The sequence below is a fragment of the Leuciscus leuciscus genome (genome assembly GCF_965113295.1).
Source record: "Leuciscus leuciscus genome assembly, chromosome: 1".
NCBI classification, from domain to species: Eukaryota; Metazoa; Chordata; class Actinopteri; order Cypriniformes; family Leuciscidae; genus Leuciscus; species Leuciscus leuciscus.
In genome coordinates this window covers 29,582,142-29,608,445 of record NC_138725.1, presented here as the reverse complement: position 1 = coordinate 29,608,445, position 26,304 = coordinate 29,582,142, and the positions used below count along the sequence as shown (strand labels likewise).

General features: G+C 38.8%; 1 protein-coding gene across 1 annotated transcript; it reads left to right on the top strand.

Annotated features, from left to right (window-relative positions):
* Positions 1-8,813: 8,813 nt before the first annotated feature.
* On the top strand, positions 8,814-25,840 carry LOC309494563 (uncharacterized protein; the record flags this gene model as incomplete). Its single annotated transcript, XM_082163988.1, has 13 exons — positions 8,814-8,823; positions 11,819-12,012; positions 13,768-13,896; positions 14,234-14,531; positions 22,152-22,223; positions 22,307-22,365; positions 22,451-22,588; positions 23,152-23,339; positions 23,425-23,527; positions 23,610-23,746; positions 23,832-23,892; positions 23,961-24,179; positions 24,276-25,840. The coding sequence occupies 13 exons, from the start codon at positions 8,814-8,816 to the stop codon at positions 24,369-24,371; spliced, it is 1,704 nt and encodes a 567-aa protein (XP_082020114.1). The 3' UTR covers positions 24,372-25,840.
* Positions 25,841-26,304: the final 464 nt, after the last annotated feature.

Sequence of the window (26,304 nt, the reverse complement as noted above, 5' to 3'; positions counted from 1 at the left end):
TTTGCTGCAAAACCGGTTTCGTCAGTGAAGCCCCGTCTATTTTACTCTGGACTTCTGCAGAGGACCAGAGTGCAGCTTGTTTCCTCCTCGGACCACTGTTGTTTTTGACAGAACAACATAAATCAGATGGTTTTAGAAAAACCCGCGCTTCTACCTCCACCTAGAGCAGAGGTCTTCAATCCCGCTCCTGGAGGGCCACTGTCCTGCACAGTTTAGTTCCAACCCTAATCAAACACACCTGAATCAGCTCATCAAGCTCTTCCAAATCCTTGAGTATTCAAAGGCAGGTGTGCTGAAGCAAACTAAACTCTGGGCACGACCGGCGGTTGGCGACAGCTGGATTGTGACTGGAGCGATGATGGAAGGAAGTAGCGTAGATTCCGGAAGTGATCCGGAAATGTGGATAGTGGAGGCGGCGAGAATGGAAGTAGTAAGTGGAGTGTAGTAGAAAATCGGAAAAGAAAGAAACAATCTTCAGAATCGGGTAGTGAGAAAGGAAATCTCCAGACCAGAAGAAGGAGAGAGGAATATAAGGTATTGTTGAAGTTTGTTGACTCGGTAAATGCGATTAATCCGTTGAAGCTGACGAAAACATTGAAAGAAATGATAGGGACAGTTGAAAGCATTACGACTTTGAGGGATGGCAATCTGTTGTTGTTTTGTAAAGACAGTAGGCAGCAAAAATCAGCTCTGGGTATAAAATCGATGATTGGACATAAGGTGTTGTGCTCAATACCGGAAGAAAAGAATTGGGTTAGAGGTGTTGTAACAGGGATTCCGACAGATGTCACGGAGGAGAAGATTAAAAGAAATATCACGGGAGCAGCAGTAAAGTTTGTTAAACGGCTCAAGTGTGTTAGAAATAACGAGAAGATGGACAGCCTCTCAGTAATGATAAACTTTGATGAAAATAAAATGCCAGAGAAAGTTTATTTAGGATTTGTAAGATATGCAGTAAGACCATACGTTCCTCCGCCGCTAAGATGTTATAAGTGTCACAAATTCGGTCATGTAGCGGCAGTATGCAGAGGTAAGCAGAGATGTGCGCGGTGTGGAGGTGAACATGAGTACGGCAAATGTGGGCAAGGTATAAATCCTAAATGCTGCAACTGTGGTGGGGATCATAGTGCAGGATACGGTGGTTGTCAGGTACGGAAAAAGGCAGTCAAGGTTCAAAATGTTAGAACGACAGAAGGAATAACATACGCTGAGGCATTGAAGAAAGTAAACCAGATGCCTAAAACAAATTAAACTATGAATGAAGAAATTCATTCAAAACAACAGAGGAAAGAACAAAGAGATGAAAAGGTAGTAGTGGATGATAAGGTGGCATTTGTAGCATTTATCGCTGAAGTAGTGAACTGTTCAGCTCAAACTGAAAGCAGGACTGAAAGAATCAAAATCATTATCAGAGCTGCAGAAAAGTACTTGGATCTGGGGAATGTTACTGTTGACATGATAAATGAAAGGCTCAAGATTCCAACATTAAATAGTCAAGCAGTAAATAGTCAGACAACATGTGGTGGATCTTAATGGTGTTATATATCTTGCAATGGAATGCAAGAAGTTTGATTGCAAATGGACAGGAGTTTAAGAAATTTATAGCAGACCAATAGAAAGGCCCAGATATTATATGTATACAGGAAACTTGGCTTAAATCACAATATAACTTTCTAATACATGGATATACTACTATTCGGAGGGATAGACAACAAGGGAATGGAGGTGGAGTAGCTACTTTTATAAAGCAAGGAATTGGGTATAAAACAGTTGAGGTAGATGGGGAAGTAGAAGTTGTGGTGGTGGAAATATGGGAAGGATCAAGGTGTATTAGAAAAATTAATTTTTACAATCCATGTGATAGGTTAAGCAAGGATACTCTAGAAAGTATAGGAGGGAATGAAAGTCAAAAAACGGTGTGGTGTGGTGATTTTAACGCTCATAGTTCAATATGGGGAAGTGCAAAAACAGATTATAATGGTAAGATCATTGAAGATATGCTAGATTGGGGAAGATTAGTGTGCATTAATGATGGAAGTAATACTAGAATTGATTTGAATAAGGGAAGGCATTCGGTATTAGACTTGACAATAGTATCTGAAAGTTTAGCGAGTAAATGTGAATGGAAAGTACTAAAACAAAGTACAGTAGGAAGTGATCATTTTCCTATTTGCAGTAAAGTTGGAGTAGATATAGAACAAAGAGTGGGGGAAAGAATGCCTAGGTGGAGGTTCAAGTCAGCGGATTGGGATAAGTATAAGGAGTTATGTGGAAGCAAAATGAAGGACATTAGTAAATGTATAGAAGATGTTGATGTTTTTAATAATGAAATATGCAAGGTTCTTCAGAGTACAGCTGTAGAAGTAATAGGTAAGAGGAAGGCAGGCAGCAGGAAGAAAGTTATGCCATGGTGGAACGAGGAGTGTAGTGAGGCAATAAAAAGGAGAAATAAAGCACTCAAGAGGGTAAGAAGGTCACTTAATTATAATGATTTAATTAGTTATAAAAGGGCACAAGCTATAGTGAGAAGAGTTATTCGGACGTCTAAAAGAAATTATTGGAGGGAATTTTGTAATAGAATAGGGGAAGACATTGAAATAAGTGAGTTATGGAATATGATACGAAAGATGGGAGGGATACAAAGAGATTACAACATACCTGTATTAGAATATAATAATAGACAAATTATATCTGAAAGCGGTAAAGCAGAGGTATTTGCAGAAACATTCGTTAAAATTCATAGTAATTCGAATTTATCAGAGGATTCGAGGAAAACTAGGGACCAGATACTAAGTAAATATCCTCATTTATTGGAGGAAAAGGGACTTTCAGGAAGTACGATGGATTCAGAATTTACTTTGTATGAATTGAAAAAAGCGCTTGCAGGGGTTAAGCAAACATCTCCAGGCAGAGATTACATTTGTTATGAGATGGTAAAACATTTATCAGAGACAGCATTAGAGACAATTTTGAGGCTTTTTAATAAGGTTTGGGAGTTAGGAAAGTTACCAAATGACTGGAAGCATGGTGTCATAGTGCCAATTCCAAAACCAGGCAAAGATCATACACAGCCAAATAATTATAGACCTATAGCTTTAACGTCTAATCTATGCAAAATAATGGAGCGTATGGTCATGAGTAGATTAGTATATATGTCATTGAAAGGGATAATATTTTATCACCTTATCAAAGTGGATTTAGGAAAGGACGTAATACAATGGACTCAGTACTGTGCCTGGAATCTGAAATAAGAAAGGCTCAGGTAAATAAGGAAGCTTTAGTTGGGGTATTTTTTGATGTCGAAAAAGCTTATGACATGATGTGGAAAGAGGGACTTTTAATTAAGTTAGAAAAAATGGAAATTAAAGGAAGAATGTATAACTGGATCAGGGATTTCCTGTTTAACAGAACTATACAAGTAAGAGTAAGTACTGCTTTTTCTCAGATACACACAATAGAGAATGGAACACCTCAGGGAAGCGTTAGTAGTCCAATTCTGTTTAATATTATGATTAACGACATCTTTACAAAGGTTGATAGGGGCATTGGAAGATCTTTATATGCGGATGATGGAGCACTGTGGAAAAGAGGGCGTAATGTAAAGTATGTGGAAAGATGTTTGCAGAATGCCGTCAAAATGGTAGAAAATTGGGCAAATGAATGGGGATTTCGGTTTTCAGTAGATAAAACTCAGGTAATTTGTTTTGCAAAAAGGAAAAGTAACCCTACCATTAACATCAGATTGTATGGACAAGATGTGAAGCAAACAGCAGTTGTGAGGTTTCTGGGTATATGGATGGATTTGAAATTGAATTTTAGTATGCATATCCAGAAACTGGTTGACAAATGCAAAAAAGCATTAAATATCATGAGGTGTTTAGCAGGAGTTGATTGGGGAGCATGTCGCCAGTCTCTTAAAATAATATATTGTGCTCTAATAAGATCGGCAATAGATTATGGCAGTATGGTATATTGCACTGCATCCAAAACACAACTCGTAAAAATAGAGGCAATTCAGTCACAAGCTTTGCGAGTTTGTTGTGGAGCGTTTAGATCCTCTCCAATAACAGCAGTGCAAGTAGAGATGGGTGTAATGCCTCAAGTAATTCGTAGGCTCAAGTTAAAGATGAGGTATTTTATAAGCATAAAGGGACACTCGGACAGTCACCCAGTTAAAATGGTGTTGGAGGATTGTTGGGAATATGGACATAAAAAGTTATCAAGTTTTGGATGGAAGGCCAGTGAGGAAGCCCGGAGAATGGGATTAAGTGACTTCAATGTTGCTCCTACTGTGGCTAGGTCAGCAATTCCTCCTTGGCTTTTCCCAATGCCTTTGATTGATATTCAATTGCTTAAAGAAAAGCATAACAATACAAATGGATTAGGACATTTAAATATACAGCAATACATTGATCAAACTTATTATAGTGCAGTTCAAATATACACTGATGGTTCAAAAGACCCAGAATTTGGGAAAACAGCAGTAGCGGTATATATTCCACTTTTTAACATTAGAATGGCAAAAAGAGTATCAGATTATGTTTCGGTATTCACTGCAGAAATTATTGCAATATGTCTAGCACTTCAGTGGATAGAAGAAATCCAACCAACAAGGGTAGTGATATGTACAGATTCTTTATCCGCTCTAAATAGCTTGGAAAGTGGAACATCATCAGCAAGGCAAGACATGATAAATGAAGTAATGCAGAGTCTTTACAGAACAAGACAGTATGGACTTCTGGTAAATCTTGTATGGGTTCCATCGCATATGGGTGTGAAAGGAAATGAGGAGGCTGACAATCTGGCTAAACAGGCATTAAATCATTCACAAATTGACATTGAAGTGGCATTAAGTAAAACAGAAATTAAAGTGATAATAGCGAAACAAATACAGGAAATTTGGCAGAAAGAATGGAATGAAGGAATAAAAGGTAGACATTTTTACTGCATTCAAGGAAAAGTTGGGTCAGAGAGAAGAAGATTCGGAAACAGGAAAGAGGATGTTTTAATAACAAGAATGCGTATTGGACATTGTTTATTAAATCAAAGCTTACAAAGAATTGGTAAACATGAGAATGGAAATTGTGACAAATGTGGGTTAGTTGAAACTATAGAGCATGTCCTTTTAGAATGCAAAGCTTATGAAAGAGAGCGGTCCCAGTTAAGACATGCTTTAAGAAGTGTAGAAATCAATGAGTTGACACTTCAGGTTCTCCTAGGACAAGGTGCTAAACAATCAAGAGTTTATCATGAGTTATTTATATTTTTAAAGGAAACAGGATTATTTAATAGGATTTAAAACTCCATTATGTGTAAATTTTATATGTATATATATATGTAATTATTTTTTTTTATTTTATTTTTTTTTTTTTTAAAGAGTAGATCTAGTTTAAACTTCCTTTCGAAATATGCGCTTCACACTCCATTTCAGTAGGTGGCGGGAATGCACCTTTTAAGTTGGTTTGCCAACCGCCATTAAATCCTAGAAGAAGAAGAAGAAGAAACTAAACTCTGGAGGACAGTGGCCCTCCAGGAGCAGGATTGAAGACCTCTGACCTAGAGCCTGTTATTTGTTTGGCAAAAATCCACTGCTCCCGGTTCTTCTAGTCCAGTCAGCGCAGGGCTGTGTGAAATCTGCCTGTCAATCACAGTTCGCGCACACGCCACAGATCACACGCCAGGTCATACAGAAGTTATTTGTGGCGAGCAGGACGAGGTCGAGGGCCGTGAGAGAACAGCGCGAGACCGGTGGCGTGATTGATATGAGCAACACCTGTGCGACGCCGGTCTCGTATCTCTCACGGAGGAGCGGAAGCATAAAAGTAGGAGCGACAACAGTGAAGGATGAGAGAGGACAGGCCTGTGTTTGTGTTTTTGTTATTTGTGACAGCAGTCGTCCATGAGGGGTTGCTATCTTTTACTTTTTGTTTTTTGTTCATTTTTATTATTAAAACAGTTGAACGTTCGCCGGTTCCCGCCTCCTTCTTCCCATAACATCTAACCTTGCTATATTATTACACGACCATTAACACAAGGACAACTTCAGCCGAAGCTGTCAAAAGGCCAACCCTGTCGACAACTTCACAATAATCTCCACTAGCTATTCTTTTCGTCAACTCCTCAGGATCCATCTCGACGACTGCAGGCAGATCACGTGCGGTTGTGATATAAGTGAGAGACTCCTGGGAGGGCGCAGGCACAAATAAACTGATATGGATTTTAAATTATTTTATAAACTTGAAATACAGGCACCGGCAGGTACCCGAACCCGTGCAGGACTCTGCTGTAACTGTAACCTGCATGGGTGAAAATTTCTGTTTAACTTTCACCTGTCGCCCTCTGTCTAGGTGCTGAGAGCTGCCAGTGGGAGCAGTGCCCCTTGCGGTGGTGGGTCCCTTGGGGTGTGCTGTGGCTGCGTGTTCACCAAGTGTGGTCATTCCCTTGCTGTGAAATCCAAACACTTTGTGGAGCGAATTATTGTGCGAGTGTTTCTTGAGTTTAAAAATAAAAATCTATTTTTGTACTGAACCACTGTCTCTGGCTAATCCATCTACGAACTTGAGTGCCTTGCTAGAATAAAATCACTAATTTTGGGTGTAAATCCCATCGGGGCGTAGTCTGCTAATTGTCTGGGTTCAAGCCCTGTAAATTTGTATCCCACCTGCCACACGGATGCATCAGGATTTTCTCTCCAACTATTCTGTATCGATTCTGAGCGCAGTTTTAAACCACAGACTCACACACACCACTTGAACCTTCCATAAAATAATCTTTCATGAAGGTCGGAAAGGTTGAAGCGAATTACAAGGACATTCACAGGCTTGATTGCACAGGATTTTGCACAGAAAAACGTAGCCACATATTTGTAACCAACAGATACCCTTAGACCAGTGAAATGAGCTTTAAGTGTCAATTTACAGGAGATCTGAAGACATCAGCATCAAAATGAGGTGAAAACAGGAACTATTGACGTGAAATGGGTAGAACTATATTTACAGCCCTAGTAAGACAGTTATCAGTTTAGAAGTATTCATGTGAATTAAACGTGGGACAATGGCCTTCATCACCACAGTATGCTAATGCTGTGAATCAGATGCGAGGGAATCGTCATTATGCAGATTGAGGACTGTGTCTCTTACACCTCTAATACACATCTGTGCCATTTGCTACACACACACACACTTATTCCCACTACATACTACTGATCTACTAGTGTGCTTATAAACTGAACAGAATTGTGCTGAACTTTAAGTATTTAATGTAAAATCTAGATACTGAAACATATGTTAAAGAACAACAATAACTCAATAAATCGCAATAACTCAATGCTCATTCTCCATCAACTGTTTTTTGATCATATTATTGGTTCAAAATAGCACTGTAAGCCTCCAAGACTTACACAATAAAGAGTATTTTCAGCAGCTGTTAAATGGATGGTTGATCAGCTTTTTTCGAAGGCTTGATCGTGTTTATGGGGTGCAGTCTAACATGTGTTCATGCTTCATAAAAAAATAAAAAAATAAATAAATTCTGCACCGTTGTCTCTCCCATAGACTGTAAAAAAATATGGACGTAGTGTCCGTGACGTCACCCGTAGGTTTCTGAAGAGCATTTTTGAAGCCTAAAGTGGGCGGAGCCGGTGTGGTGAAGTATCCGGTAACTCTGAAGTGATGGGTCCGGGCGTAGGACCCCATTAGTATGCCACTAGTATGCCTGATCTAAATCTGTTCTCGCGATAACTTGTTGCTACGTGAGCTGTTTTAGTGTTATTATGTGGTAGCTTTATGTAGAATGCTAAATCCCGCTGCTATCTGCAAGGTAAGATTAAATTAAATTGTATATTGTATATGTAAATTGTGTATATTCTATAGCTAATATTTAAAATCTCAAGTTGCGTCAATAGCAGGAGAAAGACCGCGAAATTTAAAAATACTACTGTTAATGTGTCACGAAATGTAGTTTTAAGAGTTTTTCAGTCGATAATGTAGTTGTTTCAATCTCAAATATGTTGTTTGTTTATACAGATAGCGCCTATTTAAAAATTTGATCTGACGTTTTCGGAGATGTGAGATCGAAGGGATCACCGGGTGCTCAGCGCTCATGTATCCCGCCTGGAACAACCTTACCTCGGCTAGAGATGCTGAAGTCTGCCGCTGGCTTATGTCTCTAGTCTAGTGGTTAAACATGAGATATAATTCGTCTTGTGTATCGATCGTGTACGATCTTTGATATCATTAATCTATAATTTGTTCCCTGGCAAATCGTTTTGGCTGAGGGCAAAGTTTTAGTTTCATAATTTTATATAACGTTAAATTATTTAGGCTATTTATCTTTAACGATGTAGCCTGCTGACTTATGTTTGACTGAATCGTTTTACTTAATTTATTTCTTGACTTGTATAGCTTCTTATACCTTTTAGGCTGCTTTTATAATGGCTATTATTGATCAATAAAACTGAAATTATAGGCTGCAACTAATGCAACCACACATACACACAAGTTCACACATAACTATGAAAACAATCTACAACATAGCGACACTTTATAGTTAACTTAATGAATTACTAACGTAATGATAGCAGTAGCACCAAAACGTACTTTGCAAGATTAAGCGCTGTTTTATATGGATTAACCCTTTCATGCATAGTGGTCACTACAGTGGACAGCTATTAAAAAAACATTTGCTTACATTTGCACGGGTTTTGATGGCATAGTTGCACATCAACCTCTTTATTGGACCCGGGTGCATCATCCTATACATTGCAACCAAGTAGCAAGCCGTTGTGTTTCGATTTTTTTCCCCTCCAAACCAAGATGGTCAATGGTCAGTCAGAAATGCCAAGTTGCTCCGGAATATTCAACCATTCCTTCTTTCCTAGGAGACTCTTGTAGGTAAAAAAAAAATTTGCAGCATCAAACAATATCTAATGAGTCATATCACAGTTAAATTTTCCAAGTTTTGATTTTAGATTGGGAGAAAAATCTGATTAATTATCTGTCCACTGTACACTGTTAACCCTTGCTGTAAAAAAAGCCGTAATTCAGACAGTATCATACCATTTTCCATTAAAACAGTAATATACCCTAGAAAACAAAACTAGCCTACAGGAATATACTGTAAATGAACAGTGCTCCAAATCGACACTCAGAGGCTGTTTTCCCAATCACACCCTATACCCTCATTCACTATTCCCTACATTAGTTCACTAATATAGTCCACTTGAATGAAAAGAAGAGAGTGAATTGAGAAACTGATGAACACTGATAAGCAGAATCACTGAAGGACAGAGAAACAAGAACAGAAAAAAGAGAAACACAAGAACTACAACTGACTTCCAGTAACACTGATTGTGAAACCAGTTTACAAACCAGTTTATGATTATTTCTTTCATACATGTACAAAAGTTATTGTTGAGAATTAACAGAGATTTAGTTAATAATAAAATTTGTTGTCACCATGATGGAGATCAGTATTTGCTTTAGTTGGTCTCTTGTCCCTTGACTTCTTACCTTGCATCTCTCTCTGACTGCTGTAACAGTGAGTTTATAAAACACATTTGATATGGCAAGAAAAAGTCAAGAGGAAGATGATCAGGTGTTTTTATCCTTTTGTGATGATGTCACAATCATTTTGGACTACCTGATTTTCAGATTTTTCCTGTATATATTAATTGAATTTATGGGTATTTCATATTTAGAATATATCTGTGTATCTACAAAATGAAATCAATATTTCTATAATCAGGTCTTCTGAAAAATAACAATTATATAGTGCATTCAATTTTATTTTACTCCTACTTGGTTCAGACACACACAGATATCAACAATCAGCATATGAATCTCAACAATGGTGAAAAGTTTCATGTCGCAATGCATGCTGGGTTCCAGGATAATATAAAACTCCCAGCATGCACTGCTGCATGAAATAGAAAGAAATATTGCCACCATTGTTGAGATTAATGTGCTAAATTGTGCTATCTCTGTGTTTCTAAAATATAGTGTAGCTCTGTTTTTATTTTGGTTTATGCATGATGTGTTAAAAAAAATTAGTCATAGTAATTTATTGCTGTAGTTTCACAGTAGTGGTAATGTAACACTTTTGATCGAGGATAAAACTCTGAATGAATAAGAATTAATTCCTTAGTGAATGAACAGGCATTATGATGATTTTGTCATCATAAGCATTACAACCGCAATCATTCATAAACTGTGTGTGCACAAGTATGACTTGCAAAAACACAGCTCAAGCAGCAAAAGAAAAATGAATGTTTTAGCATCAGCATCCCAACTAAAGCAAGCACTGATCTCTGTAATGGTAACTTCAAACAAACATTTTCAATAACAATTTCTGTATGACAGAAACAAAGTCATACTGGTTAATAATAAGTGTAATAATGTGTAATGGCTGGAAGTCAGTCGTAGTTATTGTGTTTCTCTATTTTCTGTTCTTGTGTTTCTCTTTTCTTCAGTGATTCTGCTTATTAATAGCAGGTGTTCATCACTAATGCTCACAATCACTTACATGTTCCCTTAATTATCTCACTGCAACACTGCGTCAGTGTTACTTTTTACTCTTTGTTGTGTGGATTTCCCTGTGGGGTTGAAAGGGTTAACAGTGTAAGATAAAAAGACACACCCACAACATGTATTTTAACAGTAATAAACTGTAAGTTATGAAACAGGTTTATACTGGCAACACTGTTGCCAGTAGTTTACTGTAAAATTTAATTTTTTGGGTCACCATTGTGCTGAAGAGTAGAGCCTGTGCTTCAGTCCAGGAGAAGATCTACAAATATTGATGAAATGCTGCATGTTGCTTTATTTAACAGGCGGTGACTGTGTAGTTGCTGGTCCAGTGGAAATCTCTTTATTTACAAAAGTTTTGTTGTGGTTTCAAATGAAATAAGTTCACAGTAATACTTTGCTCACGTTATTAATGCATTATACATTTTAGTTTAATACATGTAAATGACAGTTGGTCAATTTAAGGTTTCTGCAAGTGAAATTAGTTAACTCGAGTTTTAGTGCATTTTACAGTAACATACTGTAGATTACAGTAAAGAACTGCACAATTAACAGTAAATTACTGGCAACAGTGTTGCCAGTATTTTACTGTAAAAAAAACCGGTAAGGTCTAACAGTGTAGTGGACCTCATGCATCAATGGCTATATTTCAGCTACAATTCATACTTATACTGTGAATAGTGTTTTTGAAAATACTTAATCTGCAGTGACATTCATGTAAATAAATGTATTTGTATTATTAGAATGTAATGTGCTTACATAATGTATGTGATTTTATTGCATTTATTTACTCATAACATCAAAAAGTGATCTGATTATGTAATGCATGTTACTTGTAATGTATTACTTTGCTTGTAAATGAGTTATAATTGAGAAGAGTTGTAAATGAGAGAAAACTTCTTAATGAGTTTGTCTTAAAAGCCCTTAAAGTGATGAAAAAAAAAGTTCTGATGCTACCATTGCTCTGTTACAGCGGCAGGGAGACAAGTTAAAGATAAAGAGTCAACTTCTGTACCGAGTCACCAAAAGTTCCTGTGGTAGAGACAAGACACAACTCGTCTTACCCGAGAAGTACTGGTGAGAATTGTCAGGCGTTCTGCTAAGAAGTTCATTGTGCAGGGGAAGTAGAAAAAATATAATGGCCTTTTAATGTGTTATGTATTATGTAATTTACAGTATCCGCTACGTTTGCTTATGATAAAACAACTAATTTTACGTAATATTTTCTTCAATAAATAACGTGATTTACTGTGTGTTGCGTTCCCTCACATTACCTCTTTATGTCTCTAATACAGGTGGACATCTTTATTACAAGACTGCAGACGGATCAAACCGTCTAGTTGTCATGGATGAGCAACAGAAGGAACGAGTCCTTCGGGACTGCCATGACAGCCCAGCTACAGGTGGGCATCAGGGGATAACAAGGACATTTAATAAGATTGCAAGCGCATACTACTGGCAAGGCATCTTTCCGGACGTCAAGAAGTGGGTAAGATAATTGTAGACTCAAATTCTTGACCCACGAGATGGTTTCATACAGCCCCTCAAGTGTAAATAATTAACTCATTGGTACGTTATGTAGAGGCCACGACATATTATATTGAGGCCACAAGATCATATTCTATTAAATACTTAATGGTGTTAGTGTTGTCAAAAGACCCGGTACTTCGGTACCAAGTCGGTACTATTTTTTTTTAAACGTCACGGTACCAGGTTTTCTCAAACCCGGTACTTGATGCGCGTGCATGCCCGAAGCGCGTGCAGTTGCGTCCTCATCATAAAAGCGCTGATGGCGATCGGCGGTGCTGCTGCTGATGTGGTGCTGATGTTTTTGCGCGTGCAGATACGTTATTTCAAATGGCGCGCGGCAAGCGCGCTCATAATAGAAGCGGCGCGCTCGCTTTTCCATGTGCGTTCACGGATGCATAGCAACGACAGACGCCACGGGAGTACAAACGCTTGTGCGAACTGCGCTCTCCATGACGACGAGGAAGTGTGACATAGGCCTATTAATTGATTTCTAGCCCTTGCATTAGCTTTACTACTAGATATATTTATGGAGATGAGAAATAAAAAGCCGTCATTAATATCAGTCCGTCAGAAAAGCAGTTCTAGTCTTATTCTTGGCTGGATAACTCTTAGCAGGTTTAAAAAGCCCGTTTAAAGTTAAATATGAATACAGTTTGGGATTAAATAAAAGTATAGTCAAGTCAAATAAAACATATTTTATCTCCTGTATAGTTTGGTAATGCTACAATAAGATACCATTCATTAACATCACTTAATGCGTTATCATAACACATTGAGTGAACAATATATTTTTACAACATTAATTAATGTTTGTGAATGTTATTTAATACAAAACACTTGATTGGTCATGTTTGTTCACTTCATTCATTGTGCATTAAATAATGTTAACAGAAATAATGTTAACTTTTGATTTTAAAAATGTATTTTTAAATTAACCCCTAAAGGAGAATAATTGCGACAGTATATAACTATTGTTTTTTTTGTTAGGTCATTTTATTTAATGTTATCTAACAAATGGAATCTTATTGTAAAGTGTTTTTAATACTACAGTTTCCATCTTTGTGATATACACTTTAATATAATTATGTAAATTTAATCTAAATTAAGCTTTGGTACCGAAATTGGTACCGAGAACCGTGGATTTTCACTGGTATCGGTACCGAATACTGAAATTTTGGTACCGTGACAACACTAAATGGTGTTAAGTCGTGTCCTCAAAATCCTACAAACACCTAACATTTTTTTTTTAGATGCCCAATGTCCACAGTGTCAGCGTAATGATACTATTAAAACAGTGGCTCCAGTGTTGCACCCTATCAAGGTCACTAAAGCCTGGAATGTAATAGGAATGGATTTGATGGGACCATTTCCAACCAGTCCTCAGGGGAACATTTATGTCCTCACAATGACTGACCTCTTCACCAAATGGGTTTTCGCCAAATCCCTGAAGTGTAAGACCGCAGTTGAGGTGGCTACAGGGGTCTTACAAGCATTTAATGCATATGGACTGGTTGAAAGAATAATCACAGACCAGGGGAGGGAGTTTGTGAACCAGGTTATTATTATTTAGTTAAGAAGATTTTATTATAAAATGTTTGGGTTATATGTTATAAGAATCTACCATGTCTTTGATACCTTTTTGATAACAGCTAAATGCGGACATATTTAAGGAATTGGGTGTGAAGCAGTGTGTCACGTCAGCTTACCACCTCAGTCAAATGGACAGGATGAGAGGACAAATCAGACTATAAAGAGGTCATTGTCAAAGTACTGCAATGACATGCAGAATGACTGGGACGAAAAACTGGAGGATATGGTGCATGCCATCAACACCTCAAAGCAGGTGATTGGAACTGCTTTAAAAAGAAATGATTATATGCAATTGATTATGTAAATGTAATTTGTTGAAACACTTTTTTTAGGGCTCTACAAAGTATACACCATTCTTTTTGATGTTTCACCGGCACCCAATCACGCCAGAGCTTCTAAACACAAAGGTAGTATCTGAGACAGATTGCTTTGTAGGAGAGGATCCGAATATTGTAATGCCCACAAGGATAGTAGAGGTGACAGCAGTACAGGCAAAGGTAATTGTCTGTAGTATGAACTATAATTAAGCAATAATTCACATTATTTAAGGTATTCTATTAAATCTGTTTATTATACATTATTTTCATAAGGTGCGGGGTCACATTGAAAAAGCACAGGGGAAGCAAAAGGCGGAGTACGAGTCCCGGAAAAGAAAAAATGGGAAATCATTTCACATCCACGAAGGAGAGGAGGTACTCAAAGCAAACAAAAGAAAAGAGGGACGCAAAGGTGGACGTTTAGAGGGGAACTGGACAGGCCCTTTTGTGGTCGAAGACATTACCGGAAAAGGGGTTGCTACACTTGCAGACAAATCAGGCAACATTCTCCGCCAGAAAACCAATGTGTCCCAACTCAAACCATTCCTGCGGCGTGACATTAACCTGAATGGTGAGAAAGGCAGTACATTACAGTAGATGGGCCACTTTTTGAAGTAAATGTTTATGGCAAATTTAAAATATTACATATACAACCTGTAACGGTGGTGACCGCCCTAGCACAAAAAGTCTTTCAAAGAAATAATATTATCTTTCAGTTCGGGCGCCAGCCAGGAATTTCCTGACAAAGATGGTATTTTTCCCCGGATAGCAAAAAACCACCGGTTACAATATTTACAAAAAATATATATTTGTCAGCGACAACTGTTAGCAAATTTTTTTTTTTTTTTTTCAATGTCCCAAAAACAACACACAAAACAACCTTCAAGAGCAAAAAATAAATAAAAACACAAAAAACAACTGTTCAACAATGCAATTCAAGGGTGAAAAGAAAAAGAAACAAGAAAAAATCCCTGTAGCAATCGCCGCGTCACCTGTGTCACGTTTCCAATAGGCAAATTCGCGTCCAGGACCATTCATAAATTGTACAAAAACGAAAAAAACAGAATAAACATTCTGTTAATTAGTTCAAAGTTACTAACATCAACAAACTTAAAAGGTACAATAATCAATAAACAATCACAGTAATATAAGCATATCAAAAGTGCGTGCGTGAATGTTTTGCGAGTGAGTGCGTGAATGAATGAGTGTGTAATGGCGGCGCACAGGTACTGACCAAGTTTGTTGTTTATGAAGGGATCTAGGGGGTGTTGTTGTCAGGCACCGTTTCGGCGGATTAAGCAGCCCATACTTGTCTTCAGCTTTATTAAAACCAGATGATCAGGATGTGCAACGCAGTGAAGTTGAGTGAACTCCGCGACGCACCAGACATCCCTCGCTGGAAACCTCAGCTCACAAGCGGCCGTCTCTCCCCTTCATACGGTAATCCAAACAATCACTCCCTCAGCTTCAAACCTTCGGATGACGCGCCCTCTCTCAGGTACGAACCCACATTTATATCCTCCTTGCCTCCGCCATTAATTGAAAAGCGCCTCCCCATACACGCAAAGTGAAAGTAAAAAATAAAAGTAAACAAAACGAAGATGTGGCGTAAAGCTCCTTTTTTTTCTTAATCGCCACACTCTCCCTCCCTGGAAGAAAACAACCCATGGTTGTTAAAAAAAAAAAAAAAAACATGTATTAGAAACCTAAGAATTCTTCATCATCCGAGGGGTCTTGAAATAGCTCATACAGTTTTTTTTTTTCCAGAGACTCCAATTCTTCCGCTGTTGGAAAACACATTTTTAAGTTACAGACATGTGCTGTACGTACATCTTCTCCTGTATCTTCCAGAGCTATCTGATAGTTCAGCGGACCCAACTGTTTCAGGATACGGTACGGTCCTTTCCATTTTGGTGCCAACTTTGCACTAAAGTGGTGTTTTGCACTTGATTGTGGAAAGTTTCGCAGCCAAACTCTGTCTTTATGTTTGAAAGTTGACTCTCTTCTCTTTTTATTATAGTTCCTCAGTTGTCTCATCTTGGCTTTTTCACTATTTTCTTTAGCTTGCATTTGCAGCTGATGGAGGTGATGGACCACATCGTAAGAAGCAGTGTCTGGAGATAAGTTAGGGCCACAAAGTATTTTATCCATTGGTCCTTGGAGCTTTCTGCCAAGCTGGAGTTCTGCTGGAGATAGTCCAGTGGTCTCTTGGATGGCGGTATTCAGGGCGAATCGAAACTCGGGCAAGAACTGATCCCACTTCTTGTGATTGTCGTCTACGTAGGCTGCCATCATAGTTTTGAGGGTACGATTCACTCTTTCTGTCATGTTGGTTTGTGGATGGTAGGCTGTAGTTAGTTTGGATGTAATGCTCCAATTCTCACACAGCTCTCTGAACACAACTGAGACAAACTGAACACCCCTGTCTGAGAGAATGAAATCCGGAACGCCCCATCGAGTCAGGATCTCTTTTCTGAAGATGGAAGCAACACTTTGTGCAGTGGCCTTACGGATGGGGAATAACTCAACCCAGCGCGAATAATAATCAACAAACACTAGCAGGTATTCATTTTGATTTGAACTCCGTGGTAAGGGACCCATGATGTCAACTCCTAGCATTTGGTTTGGGTGTGTGGTGGTAATTTGCTGCAATTTTCCAGCAGGTTTTCGATTATCATTTTTCAAAGTTTGACATTTCACACAGGTTTTGACATGACGTTTCACATCAGACCACATGCCAGGCCAAAATGCTACTTCCTGGAGTCGCTTGTACGTTTTGTAGATTCCTCCATGGCCACTAAGAGGACTGGAGTGATAGTGCTGCAGCAGAGAGGGCCGAAGACTACTGGGAACGTACACACGGTAGTGCAACTGGTTATTTGGGAGGTATGTTTTATGATATAATTTGTCCTCAACAACTTCGTATTGTTCTACCAGACTTAAACTGTTTTCTGCAACTGCTTGTAATAACTTCGTAACTTTAGTGTCTTTGTGTTGTTCCTCCCACAAGACAACATCTGACAATGGAAGCTCCGGGTCCTTGTGGCTGGTGTACAGATTGCAACTTGAGGTTTGAGAAGTCCTGGATAGAGCATCTGGTGCTACATTGAGTTTCCCTTTTCTGTACTCTATGATAAAATCAAACTTCTGCAGTCGCAGTACCCAACGGATGAGACGACTGGTGGTTTTGGTGGAACCCATGACCCAGTGTAGGGCGGCATGGTCTGTGACAACGGTGAAAAGTTTGTGTTCCAGGTAATGTTGCCATTTTTCTAAGGCCCACACCACTGCCAGACATTCCTTTCCAGTTGCTGTATAATTTAATTCAGCTCCTGTTAAGGATCTGCTTGCATATGCAATCACTTCCTCCCTGCTAGTATCTTTCCGTTGGGCCAGAATTGCACCCAGACCCGTGTCACTGGCGTCAGTGTAAACGGTGAAGGGGAGTGCAAGATCTGGATGGCCAAGGATGGGTGATGAGGTGAGGCAAGACTTTAATTGTTCGAATGCTTGTTGGCACTGTACTGTCCACTGAAATCGTTGTCCTTTCTTTTTCAGTGAGTTGAGGGGTTCGGCTATTCTTGAAAAGTTCGGGACAAACCGATGGTACCAGCCCGCTAATCCAAGGAACCTTTGAACCTCCTTCAGGTTTTTTGGCACAGGGTAGACGTGAATGGCCTCTGTCTTACCTGGGTCTGCTGAAATACCTTGAATGCTGACGACATGTCCCAGAAAGGTGATTTCTTGCAGACAGAACTTGCTCTTCTTCAAATTAATAGTTAGCCCAGCCGTTTCCAACCTGTGAAGAACCGTCTGAAGGTCATGGAAGTGCTGGTTGATCGAAGGTGAGTAAATGATTATATCGTCTATATAGACGAGGCATATTTTTCTTCTTAACTCCCCCAGGACTGTTTCCATAAGTCTCTGAAAAGTGGCAGGAGCATTTTTGAGACCAAAAGGCATAACATTAAACTGATAGAGCCCTGCAGGTGTGATAAAGGCAGTCTTGGCTTTGCTATCGGGGCTCATTATCACCTGCCAATAGCCACTGTTGAGATCAATAGTGGTGAAAATGGCAGCTCCAGAGAGTGACTCCAGGATTTCTGTAATGTTGGGGAAAGGGTAAGCATCACTTTCTGTGACCGAATTAACTTTTCTGTAATCCACACAGAATCTAAGTTTTCCATCCTTTTTAGGAACCAAAACCACTGGTGAGGCCCAACCAGAGTGAGATGGTTCAACAATTCCTTCCATCAGCATTTCTTCAAGTTGCTCATCCATGGCAAGTTGTTTTAGAGGAGACATGCGATATGGTTTTTGTTTAATGGGTACTTGGCAAGTAGTATAAATGTGGTGTTGCAGAACATCAGTACGTCCCATCCGGGGAGTACACACCTGAGGGTTGCTTTGCAGGATGTGGAGCAACTGTTGTTTACCATCTGGAGGTAAATGAGCTTCATCCACTGCCTTTTGAATTAACATTTCTTTATCCATACTGTCAGGGTGTTGAATTAGCAGTTGAGTAGATGGAGGTGGAATAGAACTTAGTAAAGACAGATTCTGTGTGATTTTCTTCTGTGGCAGGTTTCCTTGTGGTGGACTTACAATTGGTACACTGGCATTACCTGGTTGAAAGGGATACTCTTTTCCAAGAGAAAACTTGAAAGAATATTTTTGGTCTATGACATTAAGCTGCATCCCACTGAAGAAGATAAAATCCAAACCTAGGACTACAGCATAGGCGAGAGCTTGTGACGTCAGAAAAGCAGCAGGTATAGTGAAAGCTTGGTCATGGAGTTGTAAAGTGGTATTCATCCATCCTAATGGAATCTCTGCTTTTCCATTTGCTAAGTAGAGAGGTCCACGGGACCATGGGTGGAGCTGAGTGGATGATGGAAACAGCTTCATGAGACTTTCATGAATAAGAGTGAAACTTGCACCAGTATCCACGATGGCTTTTCCAGTCCAGGCAGCAATACTGATGGGAACAACCAATTGCTGAGGTACTGACATCGGTGCATTAGGGCTTGTGGGTATTGTGGTTGTCTTGATGGTCGATGGAGGCTTCTGCATTCTCGTGGCAGTAACAGAGTTGTTCGAAGACTGACCCCTTGTCTGAGGAGAGGAATATGGATGCTGCGGGGACTGTGGAGGTATATAGTTTGGACACTTCCCTGGCGGATGCTGTCCTCTGCATCTCCAACATTGAACGGGGGCATTCTCAACAGGTCGGTTCGGTGAGGGTTTTTGTGATGTGGGGGGATGCTTTGGACCCAGTCGACCTTCATATCGAAGCTGTTGTTCATGATCTTTTTCCAGTTGGTGTCCTAACTTAACCAACTCTTCCACAGTACTCACTCGACTACGCAATTGGCTGGCCAGGTAAGGCTTGATGTTTTTCAGTATCATCTTTACAATTTCACCTTCCGTTAGATCAGCCTTCCATCTTCTACAAAGTGCTCTGTAGGAAAAAGCAAAGTCTCTTATAGATTCTTTCTCACCCTGGATCTTTGTTCTAACCCGTTCAGCCAGTTAATCCTCATAATCTTCAGATAAGAATGCAGAAAGAAAAGCTGCCTCAAACTCACTCCATGTGGTTATGCTGGAACGTCTGACCTCCCACCAGTCACGTGCGGTCCCATGTAAGACAGTACGGAAGGTGGCCAAGATATCCACATCAATGAGGGGATGAAGAGCCAAGAAATCCTGACACTTAGTTAGGTACAGTAGGGGGTCTGCATCATCTGATGGCCTTCCAAAAGTGGGAAAAGTTAACCTGATATGGTCACTTTTTATTACAGATGACGGTTGAAGAGTTGCTGAAGTTGAAGACTCAGATGGCAGAGTTGAAGTAATGGGGGTGCTGGAAACTGGTGGTGCCACGTTTTGTTCCTCAATCTGTTTTTTGAGTCCTTGAAACTCTTTCTCCATCTCATCTTTCAATTCCTTTACATATGTAGAGAACTTGTTAATTTGCGTGACACATTGCTGAAGTTCTGTGGTAAGGTGATCGTGATTTGTTTGAAATGCGTGTTGAACAGCTTTGAGGTCCTGCTGAACTTCTGACTGAAGTTGGTCCACCATGAAACGCATTTCCGACACCATATTAGATTCCACCTTTTTCAGTTCATCTGTAATCATTTGCTTCACAGCTTTAGTCAACTTGTCTGTTTCAGATTCCTCCTGTTGTTTGGTGGTGGTCAACAGAGTGAAGACTTGACTCTTGTTATCCTCCATTTTTTCAGTAAGGTCAGCGAGTTGACTTTTGTGGTGAGAAGAAGTGACTTTCATTTCTTGGGTAAGATCATTCACATTTTTTTCTTGTCTTTTCATGAAGTCAAATAAAATATCCCAGTTCCCTTGTACCTGAGCAGTAACCTGTTGAATTTCCCTTCCAGGAGTTGGTAGAACGTTTGGCAGGTCGTGTTGTGCAACTGAAGACGGAGTTTCGAGTTCCGTTCCTTCGGATGATGTGCAAAGCTGCATGTTATCCATTAGGGGTGCCCAGGTGAGAGTTTGCACGGGAGTGCTGCCAGCTAGAACAGGAGGAAACCTTGGAAAAAGGGTTACAGGATGCATGGGACTGAATGGAATAGGGGTGTTATACACTGCAGAGACACCAGGTGGAGGTACTTGAGGTATCAGAGGTCGCACTGCTGGTGGCCATACTGGAGTTGCAATGTCTGGGGGTGACTCCATTTCTACAAAAGTAGATGGGGAAAGAGGGGTTGCCGCCATATTTGTTGTGTTCACGAGTGTGATTGAAGTGTTGCAGTGTTGGTAAATCAGTAAATGTAAAATGTAAATCAGGAATAGTGTTTGTGTCAATTTTTCCTCACACCACAAGTCACAGTTTTCACAACACCACACAAAGTAATGTTTCACAAAATACTTTTCCCCAGTACAAGTAATTATCCCCTAGTTAGACCACTTAAACACAGTTTTCTGTCAAAACACGTCACAGGATTTGAGGGATTGAATTTTCAATTTGAATGTTCAACAAGTCACAATCACTTTTAAAATGTTAAAGATTTTGTAGCAGGTTCACACAAAGAAAACAAGAGGTTTTCTTTTTAAGGTACACACAACCTCAATCCGGAATTTAGGTTGCAATAATCCCCAGAAAAAAAAATTTCACAAAAATACAATGTTCATGTTCAAGTCCCTGTTCGGGCGCCACTCTGTAACGGTGGTGACCGCCCTAGCACAAAAAGTCTTTCAAAGAAATAATATTATCTTTCAGTTCGGGCGCCAGCCAGGAATTTCCTGACAAAGATGGTATTTTTCCCCGGATAGCAAAAAACCACCGGTTACAATATTTACAAAAAATATATATTTGTCAGCGACAACTGTTAGCAAAATTTTTTTTTTTTTTTTCAATGTCCCAAAAACAACACACAAAACAACCTTCAAGAGCAAAAAATAAATAAAAACACAAAAAACAAAAAAAAAACAACTGTTCAACAATGCAATTCAAGGGTGAAAAGAAAAAGAAACAAGAAAAAATCCCTGTAGCAATCGCCGCGTCACCTGTGTCACGTTTCCAATAGGCAGATTCGCGTCCAGGACCATTCATAAATTGTACAAAAAAGAAAAAAACATAGAATAAACATTCTGTTAATTAGTTCAAAGTTACTAACATCAACAAACTTAAAAGGTACAATAATCAATAAACAATCACAGTAATATAAGCATATCAAAAGTGCGTGCGTGAATGTTTTGCGAGTGAGTGCGTGAATGAATGAGTGTGTAATGGCGGCGCACAGGTACTGACCAAGTTTGTTGTTTATGAAGGGATCTAGGGGGTGTTGTTGTCAGGCACCGTTTCGGCGGATTAAGCAGCCCATACTTGTCTTCAGCTTTATTAAAACCAGATGATCAGGATGTGCAACGCAGTGAAGTTGAGTGAACTCCGCGACGCACCAGACATCCCTCGCTGGAAACCTCAGCTCACAAGCGGCCGTCTCTCCCCTTCATACGGTAATCCAAACAATCACTCCCTCAGCTTCAAACCTTCGGATGACGCGCCCTCTCTCAGGTACGAACCCACATTTATATCCTCCTTGCCTCCGCCGTTAATTGAAAAGCGCCTCCCCATACACGCAAAGTGAAAGTAAAAAATAAAAGTAAACAAAACGAAGATGTGGCGTAAAGCTCCTTTTTTTTCTTAATCGCCACAAACCTTTTTCAGTGAATATTCATGATGACCATGATTCTTACTGCCTGAAGACAGACATGGCAGGAGGTGATGCATCACGCACAGGTATGCTTTATTTGATTTGCTTTTAAAAAAGTACAATTAGTAACTTTAACAAAGATTTGTGACTGATCCAAATGTGTTTACAGAAATTGAAAAAAAAAATCAGTTTTCAGTGGATCGCTTTCACATCTTGGAGCTAGAAGAGGTAAGATGTCAAATAAATGGAAGTCTGTTATATATTATATAATATTATATATGTAAGACAATTACAAAGCATTTTTTTTTTCTAGGAAATGTATATGCGCATTTTGAGTGAGGAAACCGACAGAAAGCGGCCACTCATTCAGTTTCCGAGATGCCAGGCCACAGTTGAAGATTTCGAGACACTGTGTCCACAGAAAAAAAGTTTCCCATGGCTGAATGACGACGTTAGAATTTTAATTTGATAACATTTTTGAGACATATTTGTAATAGCTCTAATTAGTCCCGGTTTCCAGAAAACGTCCAAACAAAAAGCTGCAAAAGGGCCAAATTTCATCCCAAAATTTCACTGTATGCGAGTCTCTATTTGCCCCAATGGAATAAATGCTTTGTGGGATCTCCATATCTCAGCTCTGGAAGGCTCTAGAGCCTCCAATCATGCATTCATGTCTATGTCTCAGCACCCTCTAACAGAATCCAAGATTTCAAGAATATCCAAGAAACTTTATTTTTCGACCCAAAATATCTATAAGGGTATAACATCTATAAACCTTATAGTTTTTTTGGGTTGAAAAATAAAGTTTCTCGGATATTCTCGAAACCGTGGATTCTGTTAGAGGGTAATGAGACATAGACATGAATGCATGATTGGAGAAATTTTGGGACTCAGGCAAGACCTCCATATGCGTCCAATGGCAGCTTATTTGTATGGGCGTTTGTACACGAACCTCCTATTTGTACTTCTTATATTATTCAACAACATTTCATTGAAATCTACTATTTCTTTTAGATTCTTGACACAAGGATTGCACAGCTCTGTAAAGCACATGGTGGAACTGCTTTACAGGTGCACACGTTCGTGCTCTGGTGGCGATCCTTCACTATCAAGGTCTTGGATGGTTTGCTGAATCGTATTCGAGTTTACGACCCCACTGGCAACTACAAGTCAATTTCTGAGATGGACCTGACTATACTATGGTATTATGTGCTTTGTAAATGTCAAAATTGTTATCTTTATTTACTAATGTACATTTATTAATTATTTTTTTCTTTTGCACAAAAGCAATGCCTTCCGAAATACTTGGGACTTGGGAAAATGGACTGTTGAGTACCCAGAACAGTGGAGGCTGGCTGACTCTAACAACTGTGGGGTTTTGGTTTGTACAGTAAGTTAAATAAATGCTTTTATTTATTTATTTTATTTTATTTTTATCTACATTACTTTAACAACTGTGTTTATTGCATTAGATGGCAGAAATGGAGGTGAGGGACAAATGGACCTCTATGAAAAACGAGGTGATACAGGGAGACGATCTGTGGCATCTGAGAAGATATCACGCATCATCAATGGCAGCATATGCTGTTCAGCATATGACGTATAAAAGGTATGTGTAAAATGTGTGTCCTCATTCATACAAATCAACTTAAAAGTTTAATAAATCAAGTAGATCGATGATTTTGAAAATATAGGACAGTCGAGGAGGTGGAAAAAAAAGGAATTTGTTCTCTTGTCAGTGATACTGAAATTCAGGTACATATAAGACTTTACAAAATTTAAAATGGCTAGATATTGTTTGCTATACTAAATATTTTTTTCAGGAGTTGTTTCAAGGAATTGTGAAAGGCTCACTGAAACCCACGTGGAACAAATGGTGGCAAATGAAGACTGGGAAAATGGCAAAACCTAAGAGCTTTCATCCAGCCTTGTCAGCACATGTTGAGGAACTTCTAGGACACATCGACAACATTGTGTTTGAGCAAAAGAAGGACAAAAAGCTTGAACATATCGACCTTTTAATGTGTGAAATGATTCCTGAGGTAAGCATTGATGAGAAACTGATGGCTGATTTTTATATGTTTTGGTGAACTAACTCATTAAGTAATTATTATTTTTTTTTATCTTTTGTTGTACAGATCAGCCTTATAATACTGAGACGAACGGAAGGTTTCAGTCACTTTTGGGCTGATTTATCTTATCTTGTGGAGTGTGTAATTAAAATAGCCTTTTAATGTCACAACATCCCAGGTTCAACGAGCTAACTACGTTCTGCTGCGTTGCACCTTTGGGCTTGCATATCAAAGTAAAAACAGTGAGTGATGTTCCATAGCACTAAAGACTTTGCAAGTGTACAGTTGCACATGACGTGTTGCAGCATGTTTGTGTGTTTTTGCAGAGTTCCCTCAAGCCAGTCCATGACACCTAGTCCAGCCTCCTCGCCTACCAGGTCACGACCCCACCATCTAAAGGGGAAAATGACTGACTGCATCATCTAGGCCTTAGGATGGTTCCACAAAGAATTGACTGCATATACAACATGAATTTACTTCTAACTAAAGATTTTACTTTTCATACAGCAAAAGACACTGCATCTATTTGTGTCTCATTAGTTCTCAAAAAACTTTAACCTTACAGTTCATTAAATATTTAAACACAGCTAACTCAACATTAATTATTTTTAAATCTTCACAATGTATAGCCAGAGAACTATCACAAAAGTATTTAGGAAAATAAAGACATACAAAAGTATGTCTGTTTAAAGCTGCTTTGTGTTGTTGTGTATTTTTAAAAGCTCTATAAATGTCCTAAAAGATGTGCATTTTGCTTGTAGTTTTGTGTTAATAAAAATGTAAAACATTACATCTCATAATTCAGTTGAATTCATTATGTATTGTATTGTGTAATTTAATAAAATTTTTATACAAGTTTTGGTTCACTAATTTTATTACATTAAATGTTATTGTGTTGTATGATGTTCTGTATTAAGAATTAATTATGCCATAAATCATATGCATTAGTACACAAATGACATGCTTGTAATAAAAAAAAAGCATATTATGCCCTATACATACTTAAAAATGGTATTTCTTTAAAATAAAAGATTAGTATATGAATTAAGTAGTTTGATTACATTAAGATTTGTGATTCTATAATTTTATTATACTGTTCTTTGATCAAGTTTTGACAACCAATTAATATTTATACCCACAAAACATAGCTAGCATTTTGTAATTTATTTAAATGTCTAAACTGTTAATACGAAAAATAGTAATATACACAAATAAACATTATTTTATGTCTCTTTTAATAAATAGAAGTGTACCTGTAACATATTGCGCTGATTATTGCGATAAAAAATAATGACACAATTATAATTACACTCCGAATTGCTGTGAATACGGTAAGGCAGTTTCAGTGCAGTATAAGCTCAGGTAAAGCTCATAGCACGATCATCGGATAACGTTAGCTATATGCTATGCTACTATCTAAGCTAACTAAAAAACACACTAACAACGAGAAATGTTTCATTTCACAATCTATAGCTTCGGTTAAATACTAGTATATGAAACGTTTAATTTAAAATACATTAAATACATTAATGACTCGTTATAACGTAGTACAAAAGTCTTCAATAATAAAGTGATTTTGTATGATTTGTAACCAGGCACTAAAGCGATTACCCATAAAACGTGCTTTGAACCAATCGGATTGCTTGGGTCCTACGCCCGGACCCATCACTTCAGAGTGACTGGATACTTCACCACACCGGCCGTCGCCATCTTGGCCTTGCGTCACTCCCGGATAACAGAAAATAGACAAACAGGCGGGGCGTGAGTGGAGCTGAGGAGCCTGGCTATCTGAAATCACCTAGCTCGACGTGATCGCGTTAGCTGATGATGTAAAGCCAAATAAACGTTCCTATTTTTGCCCTTCGAAATATTATAATAGTTAAAAGACATGGCTACAAGTGAGACTGTGTATTACTTCGAGAGTGTGTGACAGTGATTTATGTGCATACATGTCCGTCACTCTTTCATGGTCCGTCAGCACGGCATCGCTCAAGTTCGTAGAGAGCTTATTCAGTCCATTTTAAATTCTGATGTTGGCCGTCTCTCAAATGGGTTATGGTTTAACCGTTAAACCATAGATATATTGCCTTTGAAG